The sequence below is a fragment of the Schistocerca americana genome, chromosome 2 (genome assembly GCF_021461395.2).
Source record: "Schistocerca americana isolate TAMUIC-IGC-003095 chromosome 2, iqSchAmer2.1, whole genome shotgun sequence".
In the NCBI taxonomy this organism is placed as follows: Eukaryota; Metazoa; Arthropoda; class Insecta; order Orthoptera; family Acrididae; genus Schistocerca; species Schistocerca americana.
In genome coordinates, this window is record NC_060120.1 from 237,232,838 (window position 1) to 237,259,523 (window position 26,686).

The following is a 26,686-nucleotide window of genomic DNA, read 5'->3' on the forward strand; positions in this document are numbered from 1 at the left end:
AAAAGAAAAATTCGGAGTAGGTATTAAAGTCCATGGAGAAGAAATAAAAACGTTGAGGTTCGCCGATGACATTGTAATTCTGTCAGAGACAGCAAAGGACTTGGAAGAGCAGTTGAACGGAATGGACAGTGTTTTGAGAGGAGGATATAAGATGAACATCAACAAAAGCAAAATGAGGATAATGGAATGTAGTTGAATTAAGGCGGGTGATGCTGAGGGAATTAGATTAGGAAATGAGACACGTAAAGTAGTAAAGGAGTTTAGCTATTTAGGGAGCAAAATAACTGATGATGGTCGAAGAAGGGAGGATATAAAATGTAGACTGGCAATGACAATTAAAGAGTTTCTGAAGAATAGAAATTTGTTAACATCGAGTATAGATTTAAGTGTCAGGAAGTCATTTCTGAAAGTATCTGTATGGAGTGTAGCCATGTATGGAAGTGAAACATGGATGATAAATAGTTTGGACAAGAAGAGAATAGAAGCTTTTGAAATGTGGTGCTACAGAAGAATGCTGAAGATTAGATGGGTAGATCACATAACTAATGAGGAGGTATTGAATAGAATTGGGGAGAAGAGGAGTTTGTGGCACAACTTGACAAGAAGAAGGGACCGGTTGGTAGGACATGTTCTGAGGCATCAAGGGATCACAAATTTAGCATTGGAGGGCAGCGTGGAGGGTAAAAATCGTAAAGGGAGACCAAGAGATGACTACATTAAACAGATTCAGAAGGATGTAGGTTGCGGTAAGTACTGGGAGATGAAGAAGCTTCCACAGGATAGAGTAGCATGGAGAGCTGCATCAAACCAGTCTCAGGACTGAAGACAACAACAACAATCATGATCCAGCATCTCCATGGTGATAGCAGCTTTCCTTTTCATAATACTGTTACATTCCATCCTGGATTTTCCATTGTTGGAAAAATTATCGTTATTATCCATTATTAAAGCTGTCAGCAGTACAGTAACAAAAATGATTGATCAGTTGCCCAACAACATATAATGTCTGACAGATAGCACAGTAAGTTTTAAATCTAATGCAAAAACATTTCTTCTGGACAGCTCCTATTCTGTGGACAAATTTGTATTAAAAACGGGCAGCCCAAAAGAAAAGGGAGTTTTAAAATGCAGTTACATGAGGACTAAAAAAAGATATGGTAATTAACACGCTGACTGCCACACACGGTGATGGATGTTTCTCTGCCAGAACAGGACAGACTAGATCAGGCCAGGCACTAGACATGAGGTTCTGGTGTAGCTCCCGGCCACATGGCACTCAATAACTTAATGCTAATCATGCCTACATAACATGTAAACTGATTCTTTCCATATCATTTGTATAAAAGAATCATCTACAGAACATGTAAGAAATATTTGTCAGAATATGAAATGCAATGAATTAATAAATCTACGTTACAAACACTAAAAACAGGTGAAAAGGTGGTCGTCCCACTGGAACAGGAAGCCATGTTTTAAAGGAGTACGGTCAATGTGTGAGCAATCAACAGAAATTCATTTTTCTTTACAACTAGATGATGATATGGAATACATTACTTACTGAAATGAAATGATAGTATGGCATTACTGACTGGGGGAGGGGGGGGGGGGGACTCATCTGGGGTTGTTTGACCACCAAGTACAAGTCTTTTTATTTTATGTTATTTTGCCCTTGGGAGTCAGAGACTGTGGTCGTCTGTGTGAGTTGCATTTGTGTGTGTGTGTGTTTGTTTTTCTATTTCTGATGATGGCCTGTTTGACCGAAACCTTTGTTTGATAGTCTTTTCATTATGTCTATCTGTGATTTAGTATCTCCACTACATGGTGAGAGCAATTATCCTTTTCATAATATTATCAGTAGTGAAATTAATGCACTCTCGATTGACTACTCGAAGCAGATAACAATAATAAGCAGATCCACACATTGTACTGTTAGGGAAGGCACTTTGGCCAGCTTATCACAAGTTTCCAAAGTGATATTTCAGAATGACACCTTCAACAACTTAATATTATATGCACAACTGTCTTGAAATCATTCACAATGTGGTGTATTTTCCTTATTCATCACTGCACCTGTTTACTGAAACAGTACAGCTTGTTTCCAATAATGGCCACAGAAGGCCAACTCCAGTAATTCCATGATCAAGTACTACACCAGAGCCATATCAGGTTGGGTGTGAACAAACATTATATAAAAGTGCAGGAGACATTTTCTATCCTGTCTTATCCTATCACCAAGTTTTGTGACTGAGGCAAGTCCTTTCATAGATATAGATGTAAGACCTTTCAAACGTTGCAGCCAAGTTGAGTTCCTCATCAGATGTAAGAATGTAAGGCCCAGGAACCCCACTGAATTCTTAAAAGCTAGAGGGATTACCCTCACGTGTAGATCAGATATAGCATAAAGATGGCACAAGTAATCAAAATTAACACATACAGAATTTTATGAGTGAGAAACATAAAACCAGTGTTGTATGCCCATTTCCTCCAGCCTTAGTTATTTATACGCCAAGACTGTAGGATGAGCATAAAATAGAAAGATCACCCACATATGGTTAACATTCCACAGGATAATTTACAGCGGACTAAGTACAGTTAAAGGAAACATTTGAAAGGACAAGACATAAGATACAGCCCTAAGGGACCCCTTGTGTCCAGCATTATAATACACTTTCTCTAACTAAAAAGTTATGACTGCAAAGTGTTGGTTATGAAAGAAAGACTTGTGTATAACCACCTCCAGTTGGATAATTCCATCCAGAGTAGAAAGGTACCTGCTGAACTAGCACTGGAAGGAACTCAAAGTGTTTTTTTCCTAAAATCCCCACTAGACAGCTGTTGATCATTCATTCAAGATTCTTTTCTATACAGCTAGTAAGAATTATACTGTGGCAACTATTTTGATAAGCATGATGCTTCTGTAGTTTTAGCAGATGGATCAGCATAAGCAAAACAATGTGGGATATTGACAGAGGCACCCTTGGAGAATCAAAAAAAGGATCTGAATATCTGCCCTAAATGAAACAAAATTTTGAAAAGGAAAGTTGCCACCCACCATATAGTGAAGATGCTGAGTCACAACACACACACACACACACACACACACACACACACGCGCACACACACACACACACACACACACACACACACACACTTTTTGTGGGCTGAAAGCTTGTTCTGTAACAGTCTTCTTGTTGTGCTTATCACAACTCAGCCCAATTGCTGATGTGTGGAGTGTGCTTGCTGTGGAGCCCCAAATGGTACCGCACAGTTTATAGATGATGTAGTTTCTTGTCTCATTTTATCTGCATTCTTTGTCGAGTGCTCCTTGTAAGAGAGCATCCTGTCCAATGTGACTCCTACGTATTTGAGGTAGTTGTTATCGCTAAGGCGTTTCTCTTCAAATATGACATTAAGCTCTCTTCTTGCTAAGTGGTTGCAAAGGTGGAAGCATGATACTTCAGTCTTAGCCGGATTCAACTGCAGTGTCCATTTGCGGGAATAGCCACTTAGCAGCTTCAAGTTGGAGCATAAGGTTTCTTCAGTAGCCTCGAACGATTCATGTTGCGCAGCTATAGCCCAATCGTCTGCATAGCCAATTCCCATATTGTGTGTTTGGGATGTCAGAAGTATAAAGATTGAAGAATGATGGAGCAAGGACTGAGCCTTGTGGTAGCCCACTGTTGAGAATTTTGGTAGAGCTAATTTATTCTCTAGTAATCACTTGAAAAGCTCTCCCAGCAAGCATGTTATCAACGAGTCTGATGATATTGCTGCATGTGATTATTCATATGAGTTTGTACTGCAGGCCTTGTCTCCAGACAGTGTCATAGGCCACGCTCACGTCTAAGAATGCAACTGATGTTTTTTGCTTTTTCTGGTAGCCTGCCTCTATATGTGCTGTACGGGAAGTATTTGATCAGTGCAGCTTTTATTAGGTTGAAATCGTGATTGTTCGTCTGGAACTGATTCCAGTATTTTTGGGCTCAGTCTGTTATACAGGAGTCTCTCGAGCAGCTTGTATATGACACTGAGCAATGTGATTGGCCTATAACTCTTCGGCTGATCGCTTGGTTTCCCTGGTGTAAGCAGTGCAATGATCTTTGAGTTCTTCATTTTCTGTGATATGTTCCCTGTTGCCATTATATTTGAGTAAAACTCTGCAAGCCAATTTTTGGCATACTTCCCACAGTGAAGAAGAAATTCTGGGTGTATTCCATCCAATCTAGGTGCCTTTCTTCGGCACTTCTCTGACTTCATTGGTGGTAAATTTCAAGGAATACTGGTCCTAAGGTGTGCTGTTTCCCTTAAGAACACTAAGTTGACAGTGTAGTAATCTTTTATGTTTCGTGTCCTTTGGCACTCTAGATGTTGCCTGTATGAGACCTGAAATCCTATTTGCAGAAATATCTGTTGAGTTATGATGTAGTTTGTTAGCTAAACCTAGTTTTCAGAGGAGAGACCAGACCTGACTACTAGATGCCTGGAAATCAAATGACTCAACGGTTTCAATCCATTTCTCTTGCCCTGTGTTGCCCAGGCTGCGCAGCAGGTCATCTGCAATCTCAGGGTCTCCACTCCCAAAGACTCTGTGATACTTGTTTTCACACTCTTTGTCCCATCCAGCAACATATTGTTTGCGAAACCCCCTTGAGACAGCAGTGCTGTTGGGTGAATCCATCCCAAGCACTTATCCAATTTTTCCGCGTAGATATCCCACTTTGCCTTTATGAAATTCCACCTTGGGCATTGTACAGTTATTATTAGTGGAATATTGATTCCAATTTCAACCAAGACTGGGTGGTGTTGGCTATGAGGGAAGTCTGTTAATACATGTCTTGTAGTGATTACCGGTAGTGGTGTACGGTTATTGCCAGTCGTCACAAAGCAAAAATCTGGATTATATTCCTTTCTCCAAGCTGCTGACATAAATGTTCCTTGGTCCTTTGGGTCGAAAACTAAGAACAGGTTGTGATGTAATGAATACTTACTTAATCACAGGATATCTCTCAGATGTATTCAGAATTGGAAAAGTTATTCCAATGTATAAAAAAATTACAAAATAATTGACCAGTCTCCATTCTTTCTGTCAAAAATACAGGACAAGGTGGTGTACAACCACGTAACAGTACTCCTTGATAAAAAAAGTACCATGCTCACAAATTATCAGTTTGCATTTCACAAAAACAAGTCCACCAACAAAGCAGTTTACTGAGCAAATCCTTAGTGATTTTAGTAATAATCATCTTGTTTCAGGTTTGTCCTCTCACCAGTCACGGCTGTTACAAAAGCTAGTCATTTTCTATTAGAGGCACTTGCAAGCTATGGTCTCAATCTTACCTCATAAATAGGAGGAAAGTGGTTGAAAATTCTAATAATGTTCTGTCCAGTCAAACTATGATTGGGCATGGTCTCCCTCAAGGCCAGGTCTGGGCCCATCCTTTTCCTTTTATTTAACACACTGACTGCTGCACACACATAGTGATGGATGTTTCACTGCCAGGCTCTACTGTGGCCACATAGCAGTCAACGTGTTAATTATGTCTCACTTAATGTTCATGGATGACACACCTTTTCCAAAATCCGAGGGTTCAGGTAATGAGGGATAAATTAACAGATTCCATAGACAAGCTAATTTTCTGGTTATACAGTATTAGACTATAATTAAATAAAAGCAAAACTGTTCATATGCTATACAGTGCCTCTAAAAATCACTCTACCATTTTGGATACCATGATGAAGCAACAGAACAAATCAAAGAAATGTTTCTTGGCATGAGATTGGATTTCATGGAAACATTGTCCACAGTAATTGATGTGACGTGTTTTAAAAAAAGAAGGAGACCAGCAATTAGACTCGATTCATTCTGCACTTCATTGCATATCTAGATTTTTGATGTATTGTAGCAATCGTCACCCAATTCATACACACTGATGATACCTCTCCTGTAACTGAAATCTACATTTGCAACAAAGTAAAGATTGAATCTTGAGTGACCGCAGACTTCTTTGCTGTTTGAACACTTTTTGAGCTGTGGATAGACAATAACCTACAATGGAATATCTTCTGGTAAACCTTCTGGGATGTAACGTCGTGGTCCACGAAACTCTTCAGCTCCTAATGTTTCGTCCAGAGCTGCGCTGGACATCTTCAGAGGGGTGTTTCTCCTCCGGTGAGTCTTGCCGACTGACGGGTCGGACTTTAATAGAGATGGGGCCCTTCCATGCCCGCACCAACGTTGTGACCAAACCAAAAGTTCTACTGTCACCTCCGTAAACATGTTAGTTGTCTAGTAAGTGGATCACAGGATGCTGGGCTGTGATGTTGTCCGTGCGTCTGGGTAAGGCTACGCAATTAACACGGTCCATCAGGTGATAGATGGTGGACGAAACGCGAGTGAGGGTAGCGATTTGAAGAGCAGAGGGAAGAAAGTGCCATGGGAAAAAAACCTCTGCGACAGTGGGATGGGTAGTAAGAGAGACTGTAGAAAGTGGGCGTGACCAGAGTTACACGTGATATGCAGAGATAATCTTTGTCAGAGATAAAACTTGACTATCGATCGTTATCTCGTCACGGATAAAACTGTCTAGCAATTCTGTAGTGCTACTGTCCAAATATCACCAAGTTTCATGGTCTCTTCTTTCTGATTAAAATTATCCCTATGTTTATATATTTCAATTGCTTCTCTACAAAGCCGTGGGTAATAGTTCGTCGTCGTAGATAAAATTTTTGTTTCGGAAAACTTCACTTGATGATTTCCTGACTGAAAAGCGTGTTCTGCTACAGCCGATTTATCTGTTTTTCCTAATCGGCAAAGACTTCTGTGTTCTTTTAACCATGTGTTAACGCTTCTTTTTGTTGTTCCAATATAAACTTTACCACATGTACACAGAATTTTATATACGCCACTGGCTGATAGAGGAGCGCGTTTATCTTTTACAGACCGGAGAACATGACAAATTTTCTTCGTTGGTCTAAAAACAGGTCTAATATCATGTTTACTTAAAATCTTTCCAATCTGATCCGTTACTTTCTCTATAAAGGGGAGAGAGACTGTATTCTTCCATCGTTTTTCGGGCTTGTCCTTCGGCTTTTTGTTGTTTGGGCGCAGAATTCTGCTTACTTCTTTTTTTAACTTTATTCAGTGTATTATGTCACAACACTGGAGACGTTTATTTTGCATTACTAAGTTCAAAAACCTCTTATGGCATCCCATTTTGGGGGTCAGTACATACGACAAATTTTATGATGCAAATCACAAAAAAACAAAACAGGTATTTCCTCAAACACCCACCTCTCATGAAACTTCCTGGCAGATTAATACTGTGTGCCTGATTAACACTTGAACTTGGGATCTTTGCCTTTCACGGGCAAGCACTCTACCAACTGAGCTACACAAGCACGACTCACAACCTGTCCTCACAGCTTCACTCCCACCAGTACCTAGTCTCCTACCTTCCAAACTTCGCAGAAGCTCTCCTGCAAAACTTGCAGAATTAGCACTCCTGGATGAAAGGAAATTACAGCCTGGGGGATGTTTGCAGAATGAAATTTTCACTCTGCAGCAGAGTGTGTGCTGATGTGAAACTTCCTGGCAGATTAAAACTGTGTGTCGGACTGAGTCTCAAACTCAGGACCTTTGCCTTTCATGGGCAAGTGCTCTATCAAATGAACTACCCTAACACAACTCATGGCCCATCCTCACAGCTTCTCTTCTGCCAGTAGCTCATCTCCTACCTTCCAAACTTCACAGAAGCTCTCCTGGTAGAGCACTTACTTGCAAAAGGCAAAGGTCCCGAGTTCGAGTATCGTCCCAGCACACAGTTTTAAGCTGCCAGGAAGTTTCATATCAGCACACACTCTGTGGAATTTAGTCTCGCACTTGATGTTAAGCTGTAAATATGGCTTGAGAATGTCTGTGCTGCAATCAGTAGTAATATGGTTCCCCCTTCTTCCCAGAAATCTCACCAATTGACTTCCACACTCGACAGCGGAGTGGAAGGATTCATCAAACCAATCAACTTTTGCCATGACCTCTGTCTACTTTAATTATCTGCCATCCTATCCAAAGGACTTCCGGATTCTTTCCCGATGGACTTCATAGTCAGCCTACCTGAACCTGACTGCAGTGCGACATACACCCCTCTGTGAGAGACTCTATCCATAGGACGTTTCAGCAGCATAATAGAGTACACTCCATCCAGTGCCTTTGAACACAAAGGGCAGCATCTTAAAAACAGGTACAGCTAACATGGACATATTCCATTACGCTGACAAATGTATAAGTGCAGCTCCTTTCTCGATTTCATATTTTCCATTCTTCATTATATTTATTATAACGATAACATAACTTTATTCACATTCATCTTTTAACTTTTTAATATCAGTCCGCATCAGATCTCTGCCTCACAAAACTTCAGACTTTTATAGATATTTGACATTCACTCTACTATTTTGCCTTCCATAATTCTGTGGCCTTGCAGTCATACAAATGTGTCTGTAAGAAGTGTTGCATTTTAAACACCTTTATTGAATAGATTAGACTGACAAATCAGCCAAGCAGTTGCAAATAAAGGTTTATTATCTCTTGACCACAATTTTGATATTTGTAAAAATATCTTCTTCAGAAGTATTGGCCTTATTACACAACATAATGGAATAGATGTCACAAGATAAGATATTTGCGTAAGTTACACGTACCTTATGTCAGAGACTAAGGCCAACTGCCAGTTTTCTCAATTACACGATTGTTGTTTCACAGCCACGTTTAAGATTTTGACTCTTTATTGACTCTACTACACACTGCCCAGCTTTCTGATTACATGAGATCTTTTCACATAACCCTTCTTTAAAGTTTCAATACAAGGAAACTGTTCCTTGATACAGTAGGTACTCTGTTTTAGTTTCTCAATTACTTTAGTACTGTAACAACAATAATTCCTGGATACAGAATGATGTGCCGACAGAAGTGCCGACGCAGTGTGGTTTGAGGAGACCGAAATGCACGCTATAAAGAAAAGTACGTAGCTGCTGGAATACTTAACTTTAATCCATCCTTGTTGTACATCGCTCTTGACGATACAAGTGAGACTCTGTAGATACATGCAATGTAATGCTAATGGCGCCTTGCTAGGTCGTAGCCATGGACTTAGCTGAAGGCTGTTCTAACTAGCTGCTCGGCTAATGAGCGATGCTTCGTCCGTGTAGTCGCTAGCAAAGTCGTCCGTACAACTGGGGCGAGTGTTAGTAAGTCTCTCGAGACCTGCCGTGTGGTGGCGATCGGTCTGCGATCACTGACAGTGGCGACACGCGGGTCCGACATGTACTAATGGACCGCAGCCGATTTAAAGCTGCCACCTAGCAAGTGTGGTGTCTGGCGGCGACACCACACAGAAATACATAAAATAAGTGAGAGGCAACAATGTGTGGAGCACAATAACATAACAGAAAAAAGTATTCACACCAGGGAGAGGGGGGGAGGGGGGGGGCGCTAGTGCTCAAAAGCTAGTGTGAACACCATTTTCTGTTGTTTTACTTTGCTCTACACATCGACCCACTCTATGTGAGTGGTTGTCTTTCCCTTTCTTTAGTACTGTCATTATTGGAGGGCTATCTTGCAAAAAATTTTGATTTGTTGGACCTCATTGCCCCTGGATGATACATTCACCCCATTCATTGCCAGTGTGTTTAGTATGAGAGACTACGATTCTGATCCCATTTGAGACTGACACCAACTGAGGAGAGTCACACATAGATTAGCAAACCTAATACCACAAATGTATGGCAGATGTCTTAGAGGCTGCTTGGCGACAATTACTTCACATCAGGCACCTTAAGATAAAGGTTTGTACTGCACTCATGACCCAGCAGTTAATCCTAGATCCTGATTTACACTGACACACAATGTCCAACTGCTGGACAATTACAGTAGCCCAAAATTTACATTTATTGAGGACTGGTGCTACTCATGGATCCTCTTCTTAGTACTTTAGTTTTACCATATAATGCCTTACTGGTAACGTTCCCTGGGCTGCTCACTATTTGATGTGACATGGGGTACATGCATGGCTTATCGAATGCCATTCGCCAGAACTGATCCCTATCAGCCTGGATCTGCCACCATAATCATTCCCTTTCACCCTTTCCAGTGACATTAGAGAGCACTGTTAAACGAGGCCTTACGCAGTGTTTGTTCATGATAAACCCAGGGTTATGTCCAATATCAAACCAAAAGCATGGGTGCTTATTTTACTCTCTCCACTGCTTTTCAAAGGTTGAATGTTTCAGCCCATTTTTACTGTGGCAATTGCCTGTCAAGCTGGTCCACATAGATATTCCTACACCAAAAGGTACATGCAAGACTAAGTTGACTGCTACCACAGTGGCTGACATCTTTGGCAATGGAATCCCAACTGGCAACAAAGGTGTAGCCTCGGAGCTCAACCTCACAGTGCTACTACACTGTGCTGACTCTGCAAATGTTTATTGCTTATCCCTCAAGCACTCCTCCACAGAGATTTCTCTTAGGCAGTTGGTATATGCATGCTTCTTGTTCCAGAAGCTATTCAGTGATGGTTTTACTAAATAAATGATTAGAGGCTCTGCCCATACTATTTTCCTATGTCTCATCACTGTACACATTGCCCATTATAATAAGGAACTAATAAATCTTTTTTGCAATAGACTGCTAAACACCAGCTGCAGACCACAATGCTGAAAACATAATTTTAACTATGTTCACTATAATGCCAATTAATGGCCCTAATGTTAGTCTCAGATACAACAGTGACATCAATCAGCTGGTATCCAAGCAAATTAAAATACAATGGAGAAAGATTGCTCTGAAAAAAATAAAATTGTTTACATGGTACTAATACACCTCTGACGAGACTGGTATTCAATATTCATCCCCACTAAAATTCCGGGATCTTATTAAGCACAAGTTACTCCTCAGAGAAATCCCGTTTCTCTTATGCACATTCTCCAAATGCACCAATTTCTTCTACACTTTTAGTGTAACTTGATCTTACCTTCTGTCATCCTAAAATATGATGCTCTCTCCAATATCACTCTAATGAAAAAAATGTTTTAAGTTCACTCTTCACATATCAACATTCATAAATCTTGTATATAATAAAGATCACCCTTATCTGGGACCCACTCTGGACCAAGGTGCCTCTTTTTCGCTGTGGCATTTGATGCCATTTATGCTTCATGTTCCTTGCATTATAGACAACACTAGCACCTCATAATTGTGTTAATGAATCACCCAGACATTTCCTTTGACTTTACACTACCATTGTTCTCACACTCAAACTACAATTTAAACTGATTTATTTTAGTGGTCATTGTTCAAAGTCATGTAGAACTTTTTGAAGGACAAATATGATCTCTTACAATTTAAACATTTCCTTGAAAGTCAATAGCTTACAAAACAATGCAGCAATGTACATGATCTTTCATCTGCATATACCTGTCAGTAAAAGAGATATACCATACAGTCAACAAAAATAAACAATTTTTGAAAATATAATGAAAGTGAATAGATAAATCTACTTGCCAAGCGGTGGCAGAACACCCATAAAAGGTATTAAAGTTTGCTACTTTCATAGCCAATGGCTCCAGCTTCTGGCAGCACCACTGACGAGGAAGGAAAGGGCGTGAAGGAAAAGGACTGGTGATTTCAGGCAAAGAGATAAGAGTTCAGAAGTCACCCAGAACTGCGGGTCAGGAGAGACTTACCAGACAGGGAAGAAAGAAAAACTGATTTTTGGGGACTGTACCAAGCATCCCCACCTTCTTCCTAAGTTCCATAAGCCCAATCGCTCTGGCTGTCACATAACTGCTGGCTTCAAAGCACCCTCCCCCTCCAATCCATAAATCTGCCTTAGTTGATAAATACCTGCAACTAGACAATACAAAGGCTTCCCTCCTATATTAAAGACACCATCCATTTCCTAGATCGTCTAAAATCTGTACCCTTCTCACTCCCGTCACACACCTTGCGTGTCACCATTGATGCCCCCTCCCTCTATACAACATCCTGCCCATACATGATTGTCTGTTACTGAACATTTCCTCTTAGGTGCCCATTTGATTCCAAACCTACGACATTCTTCATGCTCACTCAGCTAAATCAACAACTTCACCCTTGAGGAGCACATGCAAACATGTCCGAGGTACAGCCATGGGAACCATGACGGCTCCTTCCTATGCTGACCTTTTCAGGGTCACTTTCCTGGGATCCATAAGCCTTCAGCCTATTTTGGTTTAGATACAATGATATTTTGGCGTATGGACTCACGGTGAGGCTGAACTGTTAAAATTCTTGGAATCTCTAAAAACATTCACCCAATTAAATTTCACATGGTCCTATTCCAAATCCCATACCACTTTCCTCGAAGTTGATCTCGCTATCACCGAAGGTCACTACATGCTTCTGTTCACATCAAACCTGCTAACCAACAGTACTTACATGTTCACAGTTGCCATTCATGTCTAATGTACCCTCCCATACAGCCTTGGTATTCAACACAAACTTATTTGTTCAGATGCAGACTCTTTGTAGCAATACATCATTCTCATCTCAGCATTCACTGGACGTAATTACCCCACCAGCCTAATTCAAAAGCAGATTTCCCTGGCCATTATATCCCATCTTGACACTGACAACCCCTCAAAGAACAACTTAGGAGTACACCTCCTGTCACCCAGTATATCCTTGTCTTGAATGTAATAATCATAGTAAGACATGTTGTAATGTCGCTATTTGCACAGCTGCAGTTTTATTCTGGTAGGTCAAACAGTATTGGAGGCTGGCAATGAAGCCTCCACCCCCGGCCATTGTGTAGACAGGTGCTGGCTTCATACTGCCATCTCTTGTGGTGAGAACAGTAGTGTGGGGAGTGTACTAAGATCACTTTTTCATCTCACCTAATAAACTAAATAACTGTGATAAATATGACCTGTTTTCAAATTTTGTATAGGAACTTTTATAATTTAGAAGAACAGTGTAAAATTTTCATGAGGATAACTTTAATAGTTTTGAAGATATAAAAATCTATTAAAAAAGTACTTAACCAACACTTAGACATAGGAAGAAAGTGGTTTGCACACGAAATTGATCATGAAATGTTAATCTGATTGGATGATCATTTTGATCAACCAATGAGAGCCCGCACAATTGAATGAGTTATATGCCCTGTGAGCAACAGCATTCGGTCAGTCGTGGAGTCACTGTCAGACAAGGTCAAGTTAAATGTGTCCAAAAAAAATTTCTGTAAGATGAAGAAATGACAGTTAATTGTGCTTGGTTTATATTGCCGTGCTAGCAGAGGCAATTATGGACATTTTGGTGAAGTTTTGAGAGATTTTCGAATGTTAGTTTCAGGGGAAAAAAAAAAAAAACGCATGTGAAACAATCAGCCCTTGAGTATAATTCTGCATTGGCATGTTCCACATACATGTACAGAAAATTTTGGTGAGCATCTTTTGAAGACGCCACTGAAAAGGACCAAATGTGAACTCGTTTTCTAACAGTTTATTGCCTGTGAATCTCTTTAATATTTCGGGTTCGACTTAGAACATTTCTGGCTGTCTTACGCGTGATGCAAGCTGCACGATCTAGTAGATGTGCTACTAATGTAAACGTCAGCTTGGTGACAAATGAAAAGAACGGTAATAAAACATCAGTATCTACAAACATTTTCAATGAAGGGAGGAAGTACCCACATTGTCCGTTATTAATAGAGATTTACAGGTTTATCTTGTTACTTGAGTTACATGGACTTTGTCGTCTTTAAGTCTAGACGGTGGTTTTCTTTAATGCTGCTTTTCTCATAGTATACATAGTATCTACGAATGGAGAGCAGCAGCTGGTGAATAGACACTTTACTGAGAAAGGTGCACATCAATAAATAAATTGCAATGCAGCACACCAACGCCACCCCACCGCAATGTCCTATGCATCCTACCACCAGCTCTGTAACTGTCCAGACATACTATCAATTGGAGAGCCATCTGGGAAACAACACATCATATACCAACAATTATGTAAACGATGTTTGATCTTTAACATCAGCACGACCAGCCCCAAGTTATCAGTTAGGATAAATGGGCATAGGCAGTGGTTGTTTATTGTCGCACAACCTGTTGCACAACATGCTCTACATGACAGTGCCTATTTCACCACACATGCCATATGGATTGCAGTTTATCGCACATTACGCTGCATCATCCACATAATCACATTTGCTTATTCATCTTCAGGATGGAACTTACAACTTGGGAATGACAAAGACTGGAAGTCTTAAGTGCTGCTTATTACCCTTGTGAATTACACTAAGGCAAAAATACAGCACACAACAGACAAAAATAGCAAATGATAAAAAAAATAGTTACATAATTTTCCACTTTATTTCACTGTGCGTAAAACATACTTACACACAATTCCATAAACTGTTTAGATCAGTCTTTAGACTAAGGATGAATTACAGTGCCACAAAAAAATGAAAAAAAATGGATATTTCAGAGCTATGTACACTATGTGATCAAAAGTATCCGAATACCCCAAACACATACGTTTTCACATTAGGTGCATTGCACTGCCACCTACTACCAGGCACTCCATATCAGCAACCTCATTAGTCATTGGACATCGTGAGATAGCAGAATGGGGCACTCTGCGGAACTCGCAAACTTTGAACATGGTCCGGTGATGATTGGATGTCACTTGTATCAAACCTCTGTACACGAGATTTCCAGTCCTAAGCATCTACTATTTCCAATGTGATAGAGAAGTGGAAACGTGAAGGTAAATGTACAGCACGTAAGTGTACAGGTCGACCTAGTCTTGACTGACAAGGGCACCGACAGTTGAAGAGTGTCATAATGTGTAATAGACATCTATCCATACCATCACATAGAAATTCCTAACTGCATCAGGATCCCCTGCAAGTACTATGACTTAAGTGGGAGGTGAGAGAACTTTGATTTCATGGACGAGCAGCTGCTCATAAGCCACACCACACCGCTAAATAAGACACCGCCTCACCTGGCATAAAGAGTGTAAACACTGGACAATTGAACAGTGGAAAAATGCGTGAGCTACGAATTGCAGTATGTGTGCTAGTGATGAATCACGGAACACAATGTGGTGATCCAATGACGGAATGGGTACGGCAAATGCCCGGTGAACGTCATCTGCCAGCGTGAATAGTACCAACAGTAAAATTTGGAGCGGTTGGTGTTATGTGGTCATGCTTTTCATAGAGGGGGCTTGCACCCCTTGTTTTGTGTGGTACTATCACAGCACAAGCCTACAATTTTCTTTAAAACCTCCTTACTTCCCATCATTTAAGAGCAATTCGGGGATTGGGATTGCATCTTTCAACATGATCGAGCAACTGTTCATAATGCACAGCCTATGGCAAAGTGGTTACATGACAATAACACCCCTGTAATGGACTGGCCTGCACAGTCCTGACCTGAATCGTACAGAACACCTTTGGAATGCTCTGGAACACAGACTGCCAGGCCTCGCCATCCGACACCTATACTTCTCAGTGCAGCACTCCATGAAGAATGGGCTGCCATCCCCCAAGAAACCTTCCAGCACCTGATTGAACACGTTGCGAGTGTGGAAGCTGTCATCAAGGCTAAGGATGGGCCAAAACCAAATTTAATTCCTGCATTACCGATGGAGGGCACCACGAACTTTATCACATACTCTAATTTTTCTTCGGAAGTTACTCGTAAATTTCCCAGCAGGATGAATGTTTTGTAAGTGTACTGTTCATATAGACAAGCAATCTGTCACTTTCATAGTAAAAAGCCTATGAAGCTATAAAACAGTTTTTGGAAAAAAACAATGAAGCCGATCTAATTTTTTAACTGCACATGCTTATCCGGCCATTTTCCAGCACAAAGTTGCCTATAATTATATTCATCTAGCAATGAGAGTTCCTACACCAACCAAGGGACATTGCAGATAGCAATCAAGACATTCAGCAAATGTCAAGGCAAAACACCCACGTAGCTCCATCACAGACGTAAGCTCTCTAAATTACACATTAACAAATCATGCTTGCCACAGGTAAATTTAAATACTGTCAGTTATGGCAAACATTCATGAATATGCAAGGGTCAGGGTCTAAACTTAATACACTAACTTCTACTACTGAAAATGAATGGTTAGCACTTCAACTCTAGCTTTCTTAACTTCAACTGACAGCATGCGTGTCTTGGCACACAATACATCCAATTTTCTGTTGCATGCACTAGCAGTGGAAGAGCATGACAAGCTCAGAAGTGCAACAGGTGAGAAACTGCCTCAAGCCTTGAGTTTCCATCCTACCATAGGCTATACCAGTATCCAGGTGACAAACTTTTAAACTAACAAACCGTACAGTTTCAAGACAGCTCAATCTCAAGTTACATAATTACGTACAACAAACGTGCTTTGTAATAGTTACTCAGCTCTACAGTGATCCACAAAATAATTTCTATAGCATCTGAGTTAAAACTGTTTTACACTCAGTAGCCAAAATTAAACATCACATACACAGCAAGTTGTTCATAGTGTCAAATCACAAATAGTGCCAAACATGAAGAGAAATCACACTGACATGTTTACGAACTTCAGAAAGGACAAGTCTTTCAATGCAACTTCATTGATACAAGAGGGGCTGTAAAGAAAAACAAACAATACTAACTTAACTGCTAAAATATTTAATGTAATTAGACACACTCCCACACTTGTGTACTAAGTTTTGTTGTATTTCCACCACTGGTCCAACACCAACATTCTGCAAAGATTCCAAAGCTGTTCTACACAATGAAGCTAACAGAATTTTGTACATTCAACAGTTAACAAAATGTCTATTCAGTATTTACTGCCATAAAGTCTGCTTCCTATACTGCAATACAGAAATTACAGCTTTTCATCACATTCAATAAAACTCGTGCAGCAGCTGCCAAGGCTGTGTATAATTGTCTACTCTTTCAATTGTGAAAGTATATTTGCACTTAACATTTTATCTTTTCTGCTATTATTTACCAGTTTCACAATTGGTTTAAAATGGCAGATAACCAGTTTCTTTCCCTACAGATAAAAATTGTGATAACATGCAGGTCTTATAAATTTCTCGATACAGGGTAGTTGCAATGAAAGAAACCCAGCCAACTACAACCTGAGCATGCATACAAAGAGCAAGAGTAAGTTTGTTCCAAGACAAAATGTTTGCCAATTCATTATACTGGTCACATCTATTTCTTTTAGCTGTTTATTGGAGAATTTAGAATGAATATGCAAAAACTTCCCCAGTATTATTTGGTTCTACTTATTTTACTTACATGGGTATGTCCATACACATGCTCAAAGACAAGTTTGCACTGCATTGTGTTTGTGCAAAGAATGAATGGTGAAAAAATGTAACTACAATTCAGGTAGTTACTTTTACTGTCTGTTCTCATAATAACCATCAGCTTATGTTTGTAAGTATATCCAATACAAATTTGTACTGTCTCACAAACAAATCCTCAGTTTAGGTCAATAAAAAGGGGAAGAACCAGTATATTCATGAAATCTAAACAATTTAAACCACTGGTATACATCTGGGGATTTTAACTTTATTAATAAAAATGCATCTTGTCAATTCCATTTTATTTCAATCAAAACATTATGCAACAGCTGTATCTTCCTTAATACGATCTTTTTTAAGCAAGCCCATAAATGATGTTTTGTCAGCAGCAGTTTGGAACCGTCCATGGCCAAACTTTGATGAAGTATCAATGAATTTCAAGTTGATCTTTTCCAAAGCCTTCCTCTTCGTGTGCACAAGGAGTGACTGCAAAAATAAATACAGGTTGTCATACATTTGCAGTTCTTAGTACAGCAAAGATCATTCATTAAGTTAAACTCAGTCCTATCATTGATCATCAAATTTATAGCAGAATCCTTTTGGCTCTACTGTAAAATCATCATGCTAAATCTCATTACTAACCATTCTTAACAATGTTATCACCATCTTACCTTTCGCAGAGTTATAACTCTCTTCTTTGGCCCCATACAGCAGCCTTTTATCATAACAAAGTCATTGTTGACTTCACCATAATGTGGGAAACCTCCCATTGGAGTAATGGTCTTCTCTGTTAAATCATATTCAGTAGATGCATTGTTTTTCACCACCTGCAAGAAAAGAAAAAAATAGTAAAATTATTTGTACAATCAAGACAGCAAACAGTTCTTTACAACATCAAAATATGGAACTCACCTTCCCATCTTTCGCATGAATTCCCTGACCAATGCGATATATTTTCTTGTTCATTTCTGTTCTGTGGTGGTAACCCTTTTGGCCAGCTCTGGCTACTGTGAATGATACTCTACTAGGATGCCATGCACCAATACAAGCAACCTTACGCAAACCCTTGTGAGTTTTACGAGGTAGCTTCTTTGTGTGCCAACGAGATGTAACACCTGAAACAAATAAGATTTAGCAGTTAATAATACCTAGGTGACTTAGTTCCTTAATCAAGACAATTAAGGGGACAATAAAAGGAATGTCTATACAAGTAATCTATAAGGCAATTAGTATTCATTGGCACACTTTTAATGGTTTCAACATTGGGTTCATTTACTCTCATAACTTTGGCACACTTCACAAACATGCATAAGACTGAGGCTGTCAGTAGGAAGGCAACATTGTTAATATCAACATAAAAATGCATCTGCAATGCACAATTTGTTTCATCACATCCTCAAAAGTTCAAAACTTATATTGAAATAAACTGTCATCATACCTTTGTAGCCATGACCTTTTGTAACACCAATCACATCTATCATCTCATCAGGAGCAAACACTTGCTGAACAGGTATAGGTTTTTCCAGGTGTTCACGTGCCCATTTAACTTTGTCTGCAATTGAACCACCATTCAGTTGGATTTCCATTATGTGGGCTTTTTTCTGCCTTTGCTTTAATAGTTTCATCTGGAAATAGAAATTAAAGATTAACTTCTTGATCCACAAAATGAACAAATTTATTAGCAATTAAACAATTTGATATGGCGTAGGAACTAAAACACTAAACCCTTTCACACTTTTGAGTGACTCAGAAGTTAATTTTTGAATCTTATTAGAATTGCTTACAACTGCATATATTTTGCAATTTAGAACTGAACACTTAATGTGTGCATCTCTCAACCCTTTTGTGAACTTATCTTTGTGGTCATTTCCCCACTTAAGAAAAGGCAAATGTTTTGCCCCCCAACTTCACATGACAACATTAATCACTTTACAGAAAACTTCTTGTTGGAGCAGTTTTTATAGACCTGCTACAGAGCCAGGCAAATCCAGAGGCAGTAACATATTTCAAAAATCTACAGGAAACCTAAGTTGGTAGCAAGCAGACTTCCCACAGTGTGTGTTGTGGCAACCTACTTCCTGAGCTTTCTGGGAAAAAACTCCATTGAAAAGCAGAGTTCCCAGGACCTCTAAAATGTTTTTCGGTCAGGTGTATACTTCCCATAGGTCTAAAAGTTACATTCAACAACATATACAACAGTGATATGCTTACCCATAAACACAGTAAAACAAAACCAATTACTGTTAAGTAATTCCCTCATGGCCCATTGCTATGTAGTTTAATGCACTGTTATTAACAAACTAAAAAGTTCACAAGCAAAGTGCAAATAAAATCCAAGTTCCCTTCCATTCCATGTGTGGTTGCACTCAATAACTGACAAAGCACAGCAGTCAGTCATCCTTTTCCTTTTCTTGCAGGCTTTCTTGGGTAAATCTAGATTTCAGTCTGTACTTACCCATTATCAGTGCACTATTTCATAGTATCAATGCCCATCCTAGCTAAGTCAGTCCCCAGTTGTTGGGGCTTCAACAAGCTGCAACAGAAGCCTGAACAGGGGACTGACATACCAAGAGAATGACACTATGAAAGTGCACTGACAAAGGCTAGTCACTAGCTGAAATCTAGAGTTGCCTCATAAGACATGAAACAAAAAGGCTGACTGCCGTGTTCCATCATTTGAAAATAAAATCAAATTCAACATGTGTAACAAGTCAAATTGCTTCCAGTAGTTACAATTGGCACCCTAAATGATCAATTACAGTGCAAAGAGAGACATTACATTTGCCATCAATCTGCTACATACATATTAATGCCTATGAAGTGCTTCCAAAAGAAAATTCACATTATGTTAAGTCAACAAGAGCAGCTGTACCAGGCATGGTTTGTCTCCCAGGTCCCCACCCAATGGGCTCCTGAAAGCTTATGGAATATGCCGTGCCTCTGCACACTCCCAAAAAAATGGGGGACAGAGATGCTGTATGATGCTGCGGCAAGGAATAGACTGCACAAAGCAGCTCCAGGGCCACAATGGTAACCGAGTTCAGCCGAAACTGTTCCTCAGCACCAAGCATCAACTGGGAAAGTTAACAAAATTTCAACTACTCACCTGTGTGTGGGCAATCACTCTGATCACCTTGCAGTATCTTTCAATTTTTTTGAAGTCACGATCAATTGATTTACGACCCAAGTCATCCTGCCACTTCTTTGAAGCTTTTGTAAATGCCTTCTTCTTTGACTTGTACCTGTTGAAAAAACAACTCAGGGGATTGTACAAGGTATGATGGAATGCTGGGATAGGGAAACCAGATTGACACAGAAGAACATCTCTTCATTACGAGCGGAGATGAATCTTCTTCGCCCAACTGGAATAACTTCCATGATGAGCTGTTATTGCTCTCATCATCTGAGTGGAGAGCTTTAATACGAATCATTAGAAGCTGTACACAATTTCTTTAACAACTACACTTATGATGGCTTTCCAGCTCAAAACTAGTTTTAATTAATTTAAAATAGCCATGTACTAATGGAAAAGCAAATACAGAGGCAAAAATTTAACAGCTAGGACAGAATTCACATATTATGTATCAACAAAGTGTGCACACAAAAAAATAAATGAGCTTTAAAGCAAAATTACAATTGACCTGCTATGGACTGTCTCTCAAATCACTACCTTTATCTATATTTCACACACTCCTTCGAAGTGTAGTGGACTGTACTTTCCTACTGGTTGACAGGCTACACATCACAACTCTTCCATTGGTGATCTATAGGCCTTTAGTGACACAGATATGGTACCTGAATATCACTGTTCTGTTCAATACTACCAAGATTTTCCATGGTGGGAAAAGCTGGATCTTACATGGAAGGTGTTTTACACGAGACAGATGTGAACATTCAAGAACAGCTCAGTGCAAGACTTATGAAAGTGATAATGACCCTAATTTAGATATCTTCAGTGATCACAACACTAATTCAGAGCAGGAAACAAAGTGATGAAGATGTGACAGCAGATGACAAGGTAGAAATTTAGTTCTTTGGTACGAACAGATGCTTTCCCTGGAGAAAACAGCGGCCACCAGCAAACTTAAGAACACAAGACAACAAACATTGTCTTCCAGGTTCCTGGACTGCAACAAATGGCACAAAGTCTGAGAAAACCCTGCTGTTTTGGAGGCAGGAGGTTCGTTTGATTAGTTGCCAACGAGCTCATGCACATACAAAGAGCTGAATTCGTGTACGAGTAGTGCTTCTCCCACTTCGGGAGACTTGGAGCATGGCTGTTTGCCGTACGAGCTCTAGCAGCAAGTAGCCAGATGCTACCCGAAAACATTTTTCTGGCCCACCCAAGCTGCCAGATTCCCACATGCGCAGAACAAGCCGAGTTATAGTTTCCTCCACGTAACCCGTGTATGTTTCGTGATATTGCTGGTCTTTTCATTTACAGCTCCCACGTCAAACGAAAAAACATTTCTGTGGCTGGGAGCCATCAAGTGAATTAATATAAATTGTCATAATCATGAAAGAACAAAATAAGTTAGTTCCATTCCGCACTATTGGCTACTTTCAACTTCATTCAATTTCAAGTGCAAATTGAATTTTCTGGGACGAACGACATACCACAATAAAGAATTTAACATGAGAATGCAGTACTGGACCAATTGGTATCCCGAACACCACATAGAAAAGCTGAATATCAGGTACATCTGGACATAGATACATGCAATTAGAATGGAATGAAGCATTTTAGTGTAGTTTGTGAAATTCCAATGCTGCTGGAGTAGTCTTATGTCCTGTTTGTTTTATGACACTAAGATTTCAATGTTATATATAAAAACAAAGATGAGGTGACTTACCGAACAAAAGCGCTGGCAGGTCGATAGACACACAAACAAACACAAACATACACACACAATTCAAGCTTTCGCAACAAACTGTTGCCTCATCAGGAAAGAGGGAAGGAGAGGGGAAGACGAAAGGAAGTGGGTTTTAAAGGAGAGGGTAAGGAGTCATTCCAATCCCGGGAGCGGAAAGATAAGATTTCAATGTTATATACATACAAACATACGTAGCACTGACTCAGCAGGCAAATTTGATCAGCAGTTTTGAAGCAAATATTTTGTTTCAAATATATTGACAGCTGTAGCAGAATTCTACAAATCTGCCTTCTGTGGAACAGTGTCTTGATCTCAAGACACTTGTCTAGTACTTCCTCTAGTTTATTCGTAGAGTAGAACAAACTGTCAGTTTTACAGTTTCTTTGCCCGACAAACTTGTTAATTTTTTTTCACATTTAAATAGCAATGAAATTTATTGTCCTTTATTCTGGTGTGAGCTACACAACTGTATTTCTTCTTACTAGCTGATTGCAGTGCTGTGTGATGTAAACCTGACTGGAAACGCTACATAACAATATTGCAGAATACAAATTTTTAAAAAAAAGAATCGGTCAGTTACCACATAGGATGTAGAGTTTAGTTTTGAAATGAATAATACGCCAAGAACTGCTTCCTTATTTGTATTCCTAATCTGGATAGAACTGATAAAACAAATGCTCACGTGATGCCCACCACACACGACATTCCACACAAAAACGAGACGGGCTGCCTACACCATCGTAGCTGCGCATGCACAGTACAGCCTGTTGTCTGTTACTCTCTGACAACTGCTCACACGAAGCTAATGAAATGCTTGTACACTTCCATAGAGGATGCGGCTTTGGAATGTATATGCCAAACTTGGCAAAATACGGCTTGAAAATTTAGTTCCCGACACTGACAATTTACTTTGATAATGTACATTTATTCTGGATATTGGCAGCAATGGTCACATCCTTTCAAACTATAGGTTCGTTTGAGCAGTTACCAGAAAGTGCCAAACAACAGGCTCTACTGCGCATGCGCAGCTACGATGACGTAGGCAGCCCGTGCTTGGTGCTTGCTCTGCTCATATGCTTTTCTTCGTATTTCTAGTGGGGCATCACGTGACCATGTGTAGCCGTGCCGCCCGTGCTGCATGTTGTTGAGAGGACATACTGAGTTGTACATAGAGCAATTGTTTTATATTCCACACAGATAAAGGATACAAATAAGGAAGCAGTTCTTGGCAAAATATCATTTCAAAATTAGACTCCACAGCTCGAAGTACCATAAAATTTTGCCAAGGGGTGACCGTCAGATTTTTTTTTTTGTTTAATTCGTACTCTGCAATATTGTTATGTAGCATTTCCAACAGGTTTACATCCACACAGCACTGCAAAAAGCTACTAGGATGGAATACAAATTACTTGCAACAAAAAGAGAGTTTCTTGTGTAGCTTACACCGGAATAGAGGACAATAGATTTCATGACTATTTCAAAATGTGAAAAAATTAACATGGTTGTCTGCGAGGCAAAGAAACTGTACAACTGACCGTTTATATTCTATTCTAGGAATAAATATGAAGCCATGTGGGGAGTTAAAATGATAAAACATGGTATGCTGCCAGTCTAAAACTTAACATAGAATGGCATTCCATAAATTTAAGACGTAAACACAAATCAAGAAATAACTTCAGACCCAGAGGAAGTACTAAGACACATGCCTTGTGATCAAGAAACACTTTCACAGAAGGCAGATCTATAAAATTCTGTTACAGCTGTCATATTTGAAACAAAATATTTAGTTCAAAACTACTGACCAAATTTGCCTACTTTGCTTCAAGTAAATTTTCACGTATGTTCGCACGTATATAGCATTAAGAGAACTTAGTGTCAAAAGGAACAGGACATCAGAGATTACTCCAGCAGCATCAGAATTTCATAAACCCTACTAAAATGCTTCATTCCGCTCTAAAATTGCACATTTCTATGTCCAGATGCACTCTGAAGTACCTGATATTCAGCTTTTCATGTGGTTCTCCTGATACCAATTTTCTTGGAGGTCCAGTACTGTATTCTCACGTTTGGTTCTTTATTATGGTATAACGTCATTCGTCCCAGAAAACGAAAATTTGCACTTTAAACTGAACGAGGTTGAAATTACAAATAGCACGGAATGAAACACTTCGTTTCAAATAAACGAACTCCCTCAGCGGAAAAAAATTAACTGAAGCAAATTTCTCTATAAAACAGACAGAAATAGCTTCATTAAGACACTAATGGTTCATTGCTAAGAACGTGGAAGTAATATAAAATCAGAAAATTAAAAACTACTAACTTAATTTGGTCTTTCATGGTTATGAGAATGTATATTAATTCAGTTGACGGCTCCCGGCCACAGAAATCTGTTTTCATTTGACGTGGGAGCTGTAAACGAAGACACGAAACATGTACACAGCCACGGGTCACGTTCAGTCAATGTAACAAAAGCTAGAGAAAGTCTAACAAGGATTTAAACACTACAGGAAAAGAACAGTGATCAAATTCTGAAACAAACTCCAGTATAATTGCTCTTCATAAGAAAACGCTAATTAACATAGATGTGTCACATTATGGAACCTGAAACCTCGCATAATGACTACCAGCACTAAAGCATCTCCCTCACTTTATTGTTACCGTGTTCCTATCAACAATTTCTTGTAAGACAAAGCCTGTTACACGATTTTCAACATTTAGCTTCTTTCTTGTAATTTCAACTAAAGCCAATTTAAAGGCTAAATATTGAAAACCCACTCAAACTTATAAAAATCTAACTCCAAGACCACTACAAAAATCTAGCTTCCTAGCAAAGAACGAAACTTACCAGTTTTTGTAGAAACGTCTCCTGCAGTCCTCAGACAAGTGCTCTGCCCACACTGTCTGAAGGGCTCTTAAACCATGTGGAGTTTCAATGTACCCAACAACACCAACTATGATCATTGGAGGCGTCTCCAAAATTGTCACAGCTTCGACAATTTCCTTTTTGTTAACCTCTGAAAAAAAGGAATTGCACAATAGAAAATAAAAGCCTTTAACATTAAGTCATGAATACAAATTATTGCTATTTCCACATTAAACAACGTAATTCTAAACAATTAGACAGTGACAGCATCATTTCACAAACATTCAGCCAACAAAATTTTGAAAAATTGTATTGTGCCAAGCATGGCTTTTCTCCCAGGTCATTACCCAATGGATTCCTGAAAGCTTATGGAATATGCCGTGCCCCTGCACATCTTTCAAAAAAAGCAGCAGAGTTAATTTACGACACCACAGTTAGGAATAAACTGCACAATGTCAAGCAGCTCCTAGCCTGTAGACATGGACCACAAAATTGTGCCTTGCCTTTATGTCGGGCGTGCATACAAAAGACATTGATGTACAGCAACCAATGTTCTGCATTGCCACTTTCCATCAAATCTAAATGGTACATACGTATCACAACAAGGAATAGAGTTTTTCCCTCAACAATTATAACACATTCACTAAGGGTGTCTATAGCAATTGTTAATTTCAAATCTTACTCAAATTATGGAACAACCGCAAAACTAATACTACTTCTTAAATAAGCAAAGAAACTTTTGTTTCTCGCGATATGTGCCACGAGGCGGAACTTAACACCACATGAATTCAATATTGAACTTACTTGAACCAGGTCTATCTGCTTCTCTCACCACGTGCGTCATGCCAGCTTTATAGCCAATAAATGCAGTAAGATGAACAGGTTTCGTTGGATCATCTTTTGGAAACGCTTTCACTTTACCACGATGCCTCTGCGATCTCTTTTTCGGATAAAATCCCATAGAGCCATGGCGAGGGGCGCTGAACTTTCGGTGAGACTTAAAATGAAAACATACATAATTAGTTTTACGCACAAGCATTACATAGCTAACAACATATTATTAGTCACAAGTCTCAGACCGCCCTAGACAATTTCCTCACACGTGGTCAGAAAGTCTAACCATGTACACAGCTAAATCATCATAGACTAAATATCTTTGCAGCAATAGCATAATCAGCTAACAATTTCAATTTTCTATAGCACTTACAGGAGAAAATATTCAAACCACACACAAAATACTACATACATTAGAAAAACACTACCCCTGTCACAAATTCCATCACCGACCATACTCACCATCTTGCCTACACGAATGAAATGAGACACTTCCTGTTCACGGCAGCCCTATTTACACTCGCGTGTCTACCCACAATTCAGTACTCTTACGTCACTGCCGGTTGGGTACGTTCAGAAAAGTACAACTTTGGAAAAAAGACACCACCCCAACAAAATGTTTAAAAATAAAATACGACGCTTTTCGCTATACCGTTAATTTATAAATATCATAATCGACTATTTACTTTTTTAGCTCAGTTCTTAAATTTCCATCAACATTCTGTATTCATGAAAAATTTCATGGATTACCATTGGTT

General features: G+C 39.4%; 1 protein-coding gene across 1 annotated transcript; it reads right to left on the minus strand.

Annotated features, from left to right (window-relative positions):
- Positions 1–17,642: 17,642 nt before the first annotated feature.
- On the minus strand, positions 17,643–26,490 carry LOC124593694 (60S ribosomal protein L3). The gene is made up of 8 exons (XM_047131996.1): positions 26,391–26,490; positions 25,899–26,091; positions 25,077–25,245; positions 20,464–20,599; positions 18,796–18,982; positions 18,270–18,472; positions 18,029–18,184; positions 17,643–17,843 (listed from the first exon to the last, which is right to left on the minus strand). The coding sequence occupies exons 1-8, from the start codon at positions 26,391–26,393 to the stop codon at positions 17,676–17,678; spliced, it is 1,215 nt and encodes a 404-aa protein (XP_046987952.1). The 5' UTR covers positions 26,394–26,490; the 3' UTR covers positions 17,643–17,675.
- Between the last annotated feature and the right edge of the window lie 196 nt (positions 26,491–26,686).

Bases quoted from the DNA above. Each gene is read 5' to 3' on its own strand.
- LOC124593694 (XM_047131996.1), bottom strand. The intron at 25,246-25,898 runs GTAAGTTCAATA...CCTTTTTTTCAG, and splicing joins AGCAGATAGACCTGGTTCAA to AGGTTAACAAAAAGGAAATT. The intron at 20,600-25,076 runs GTAAGTTTCGTT...TTTTTTCAACAG, and splicing joins AGACGTTTCTACAAAAACTG to GTACAAGTCAAAGAAGAAGG.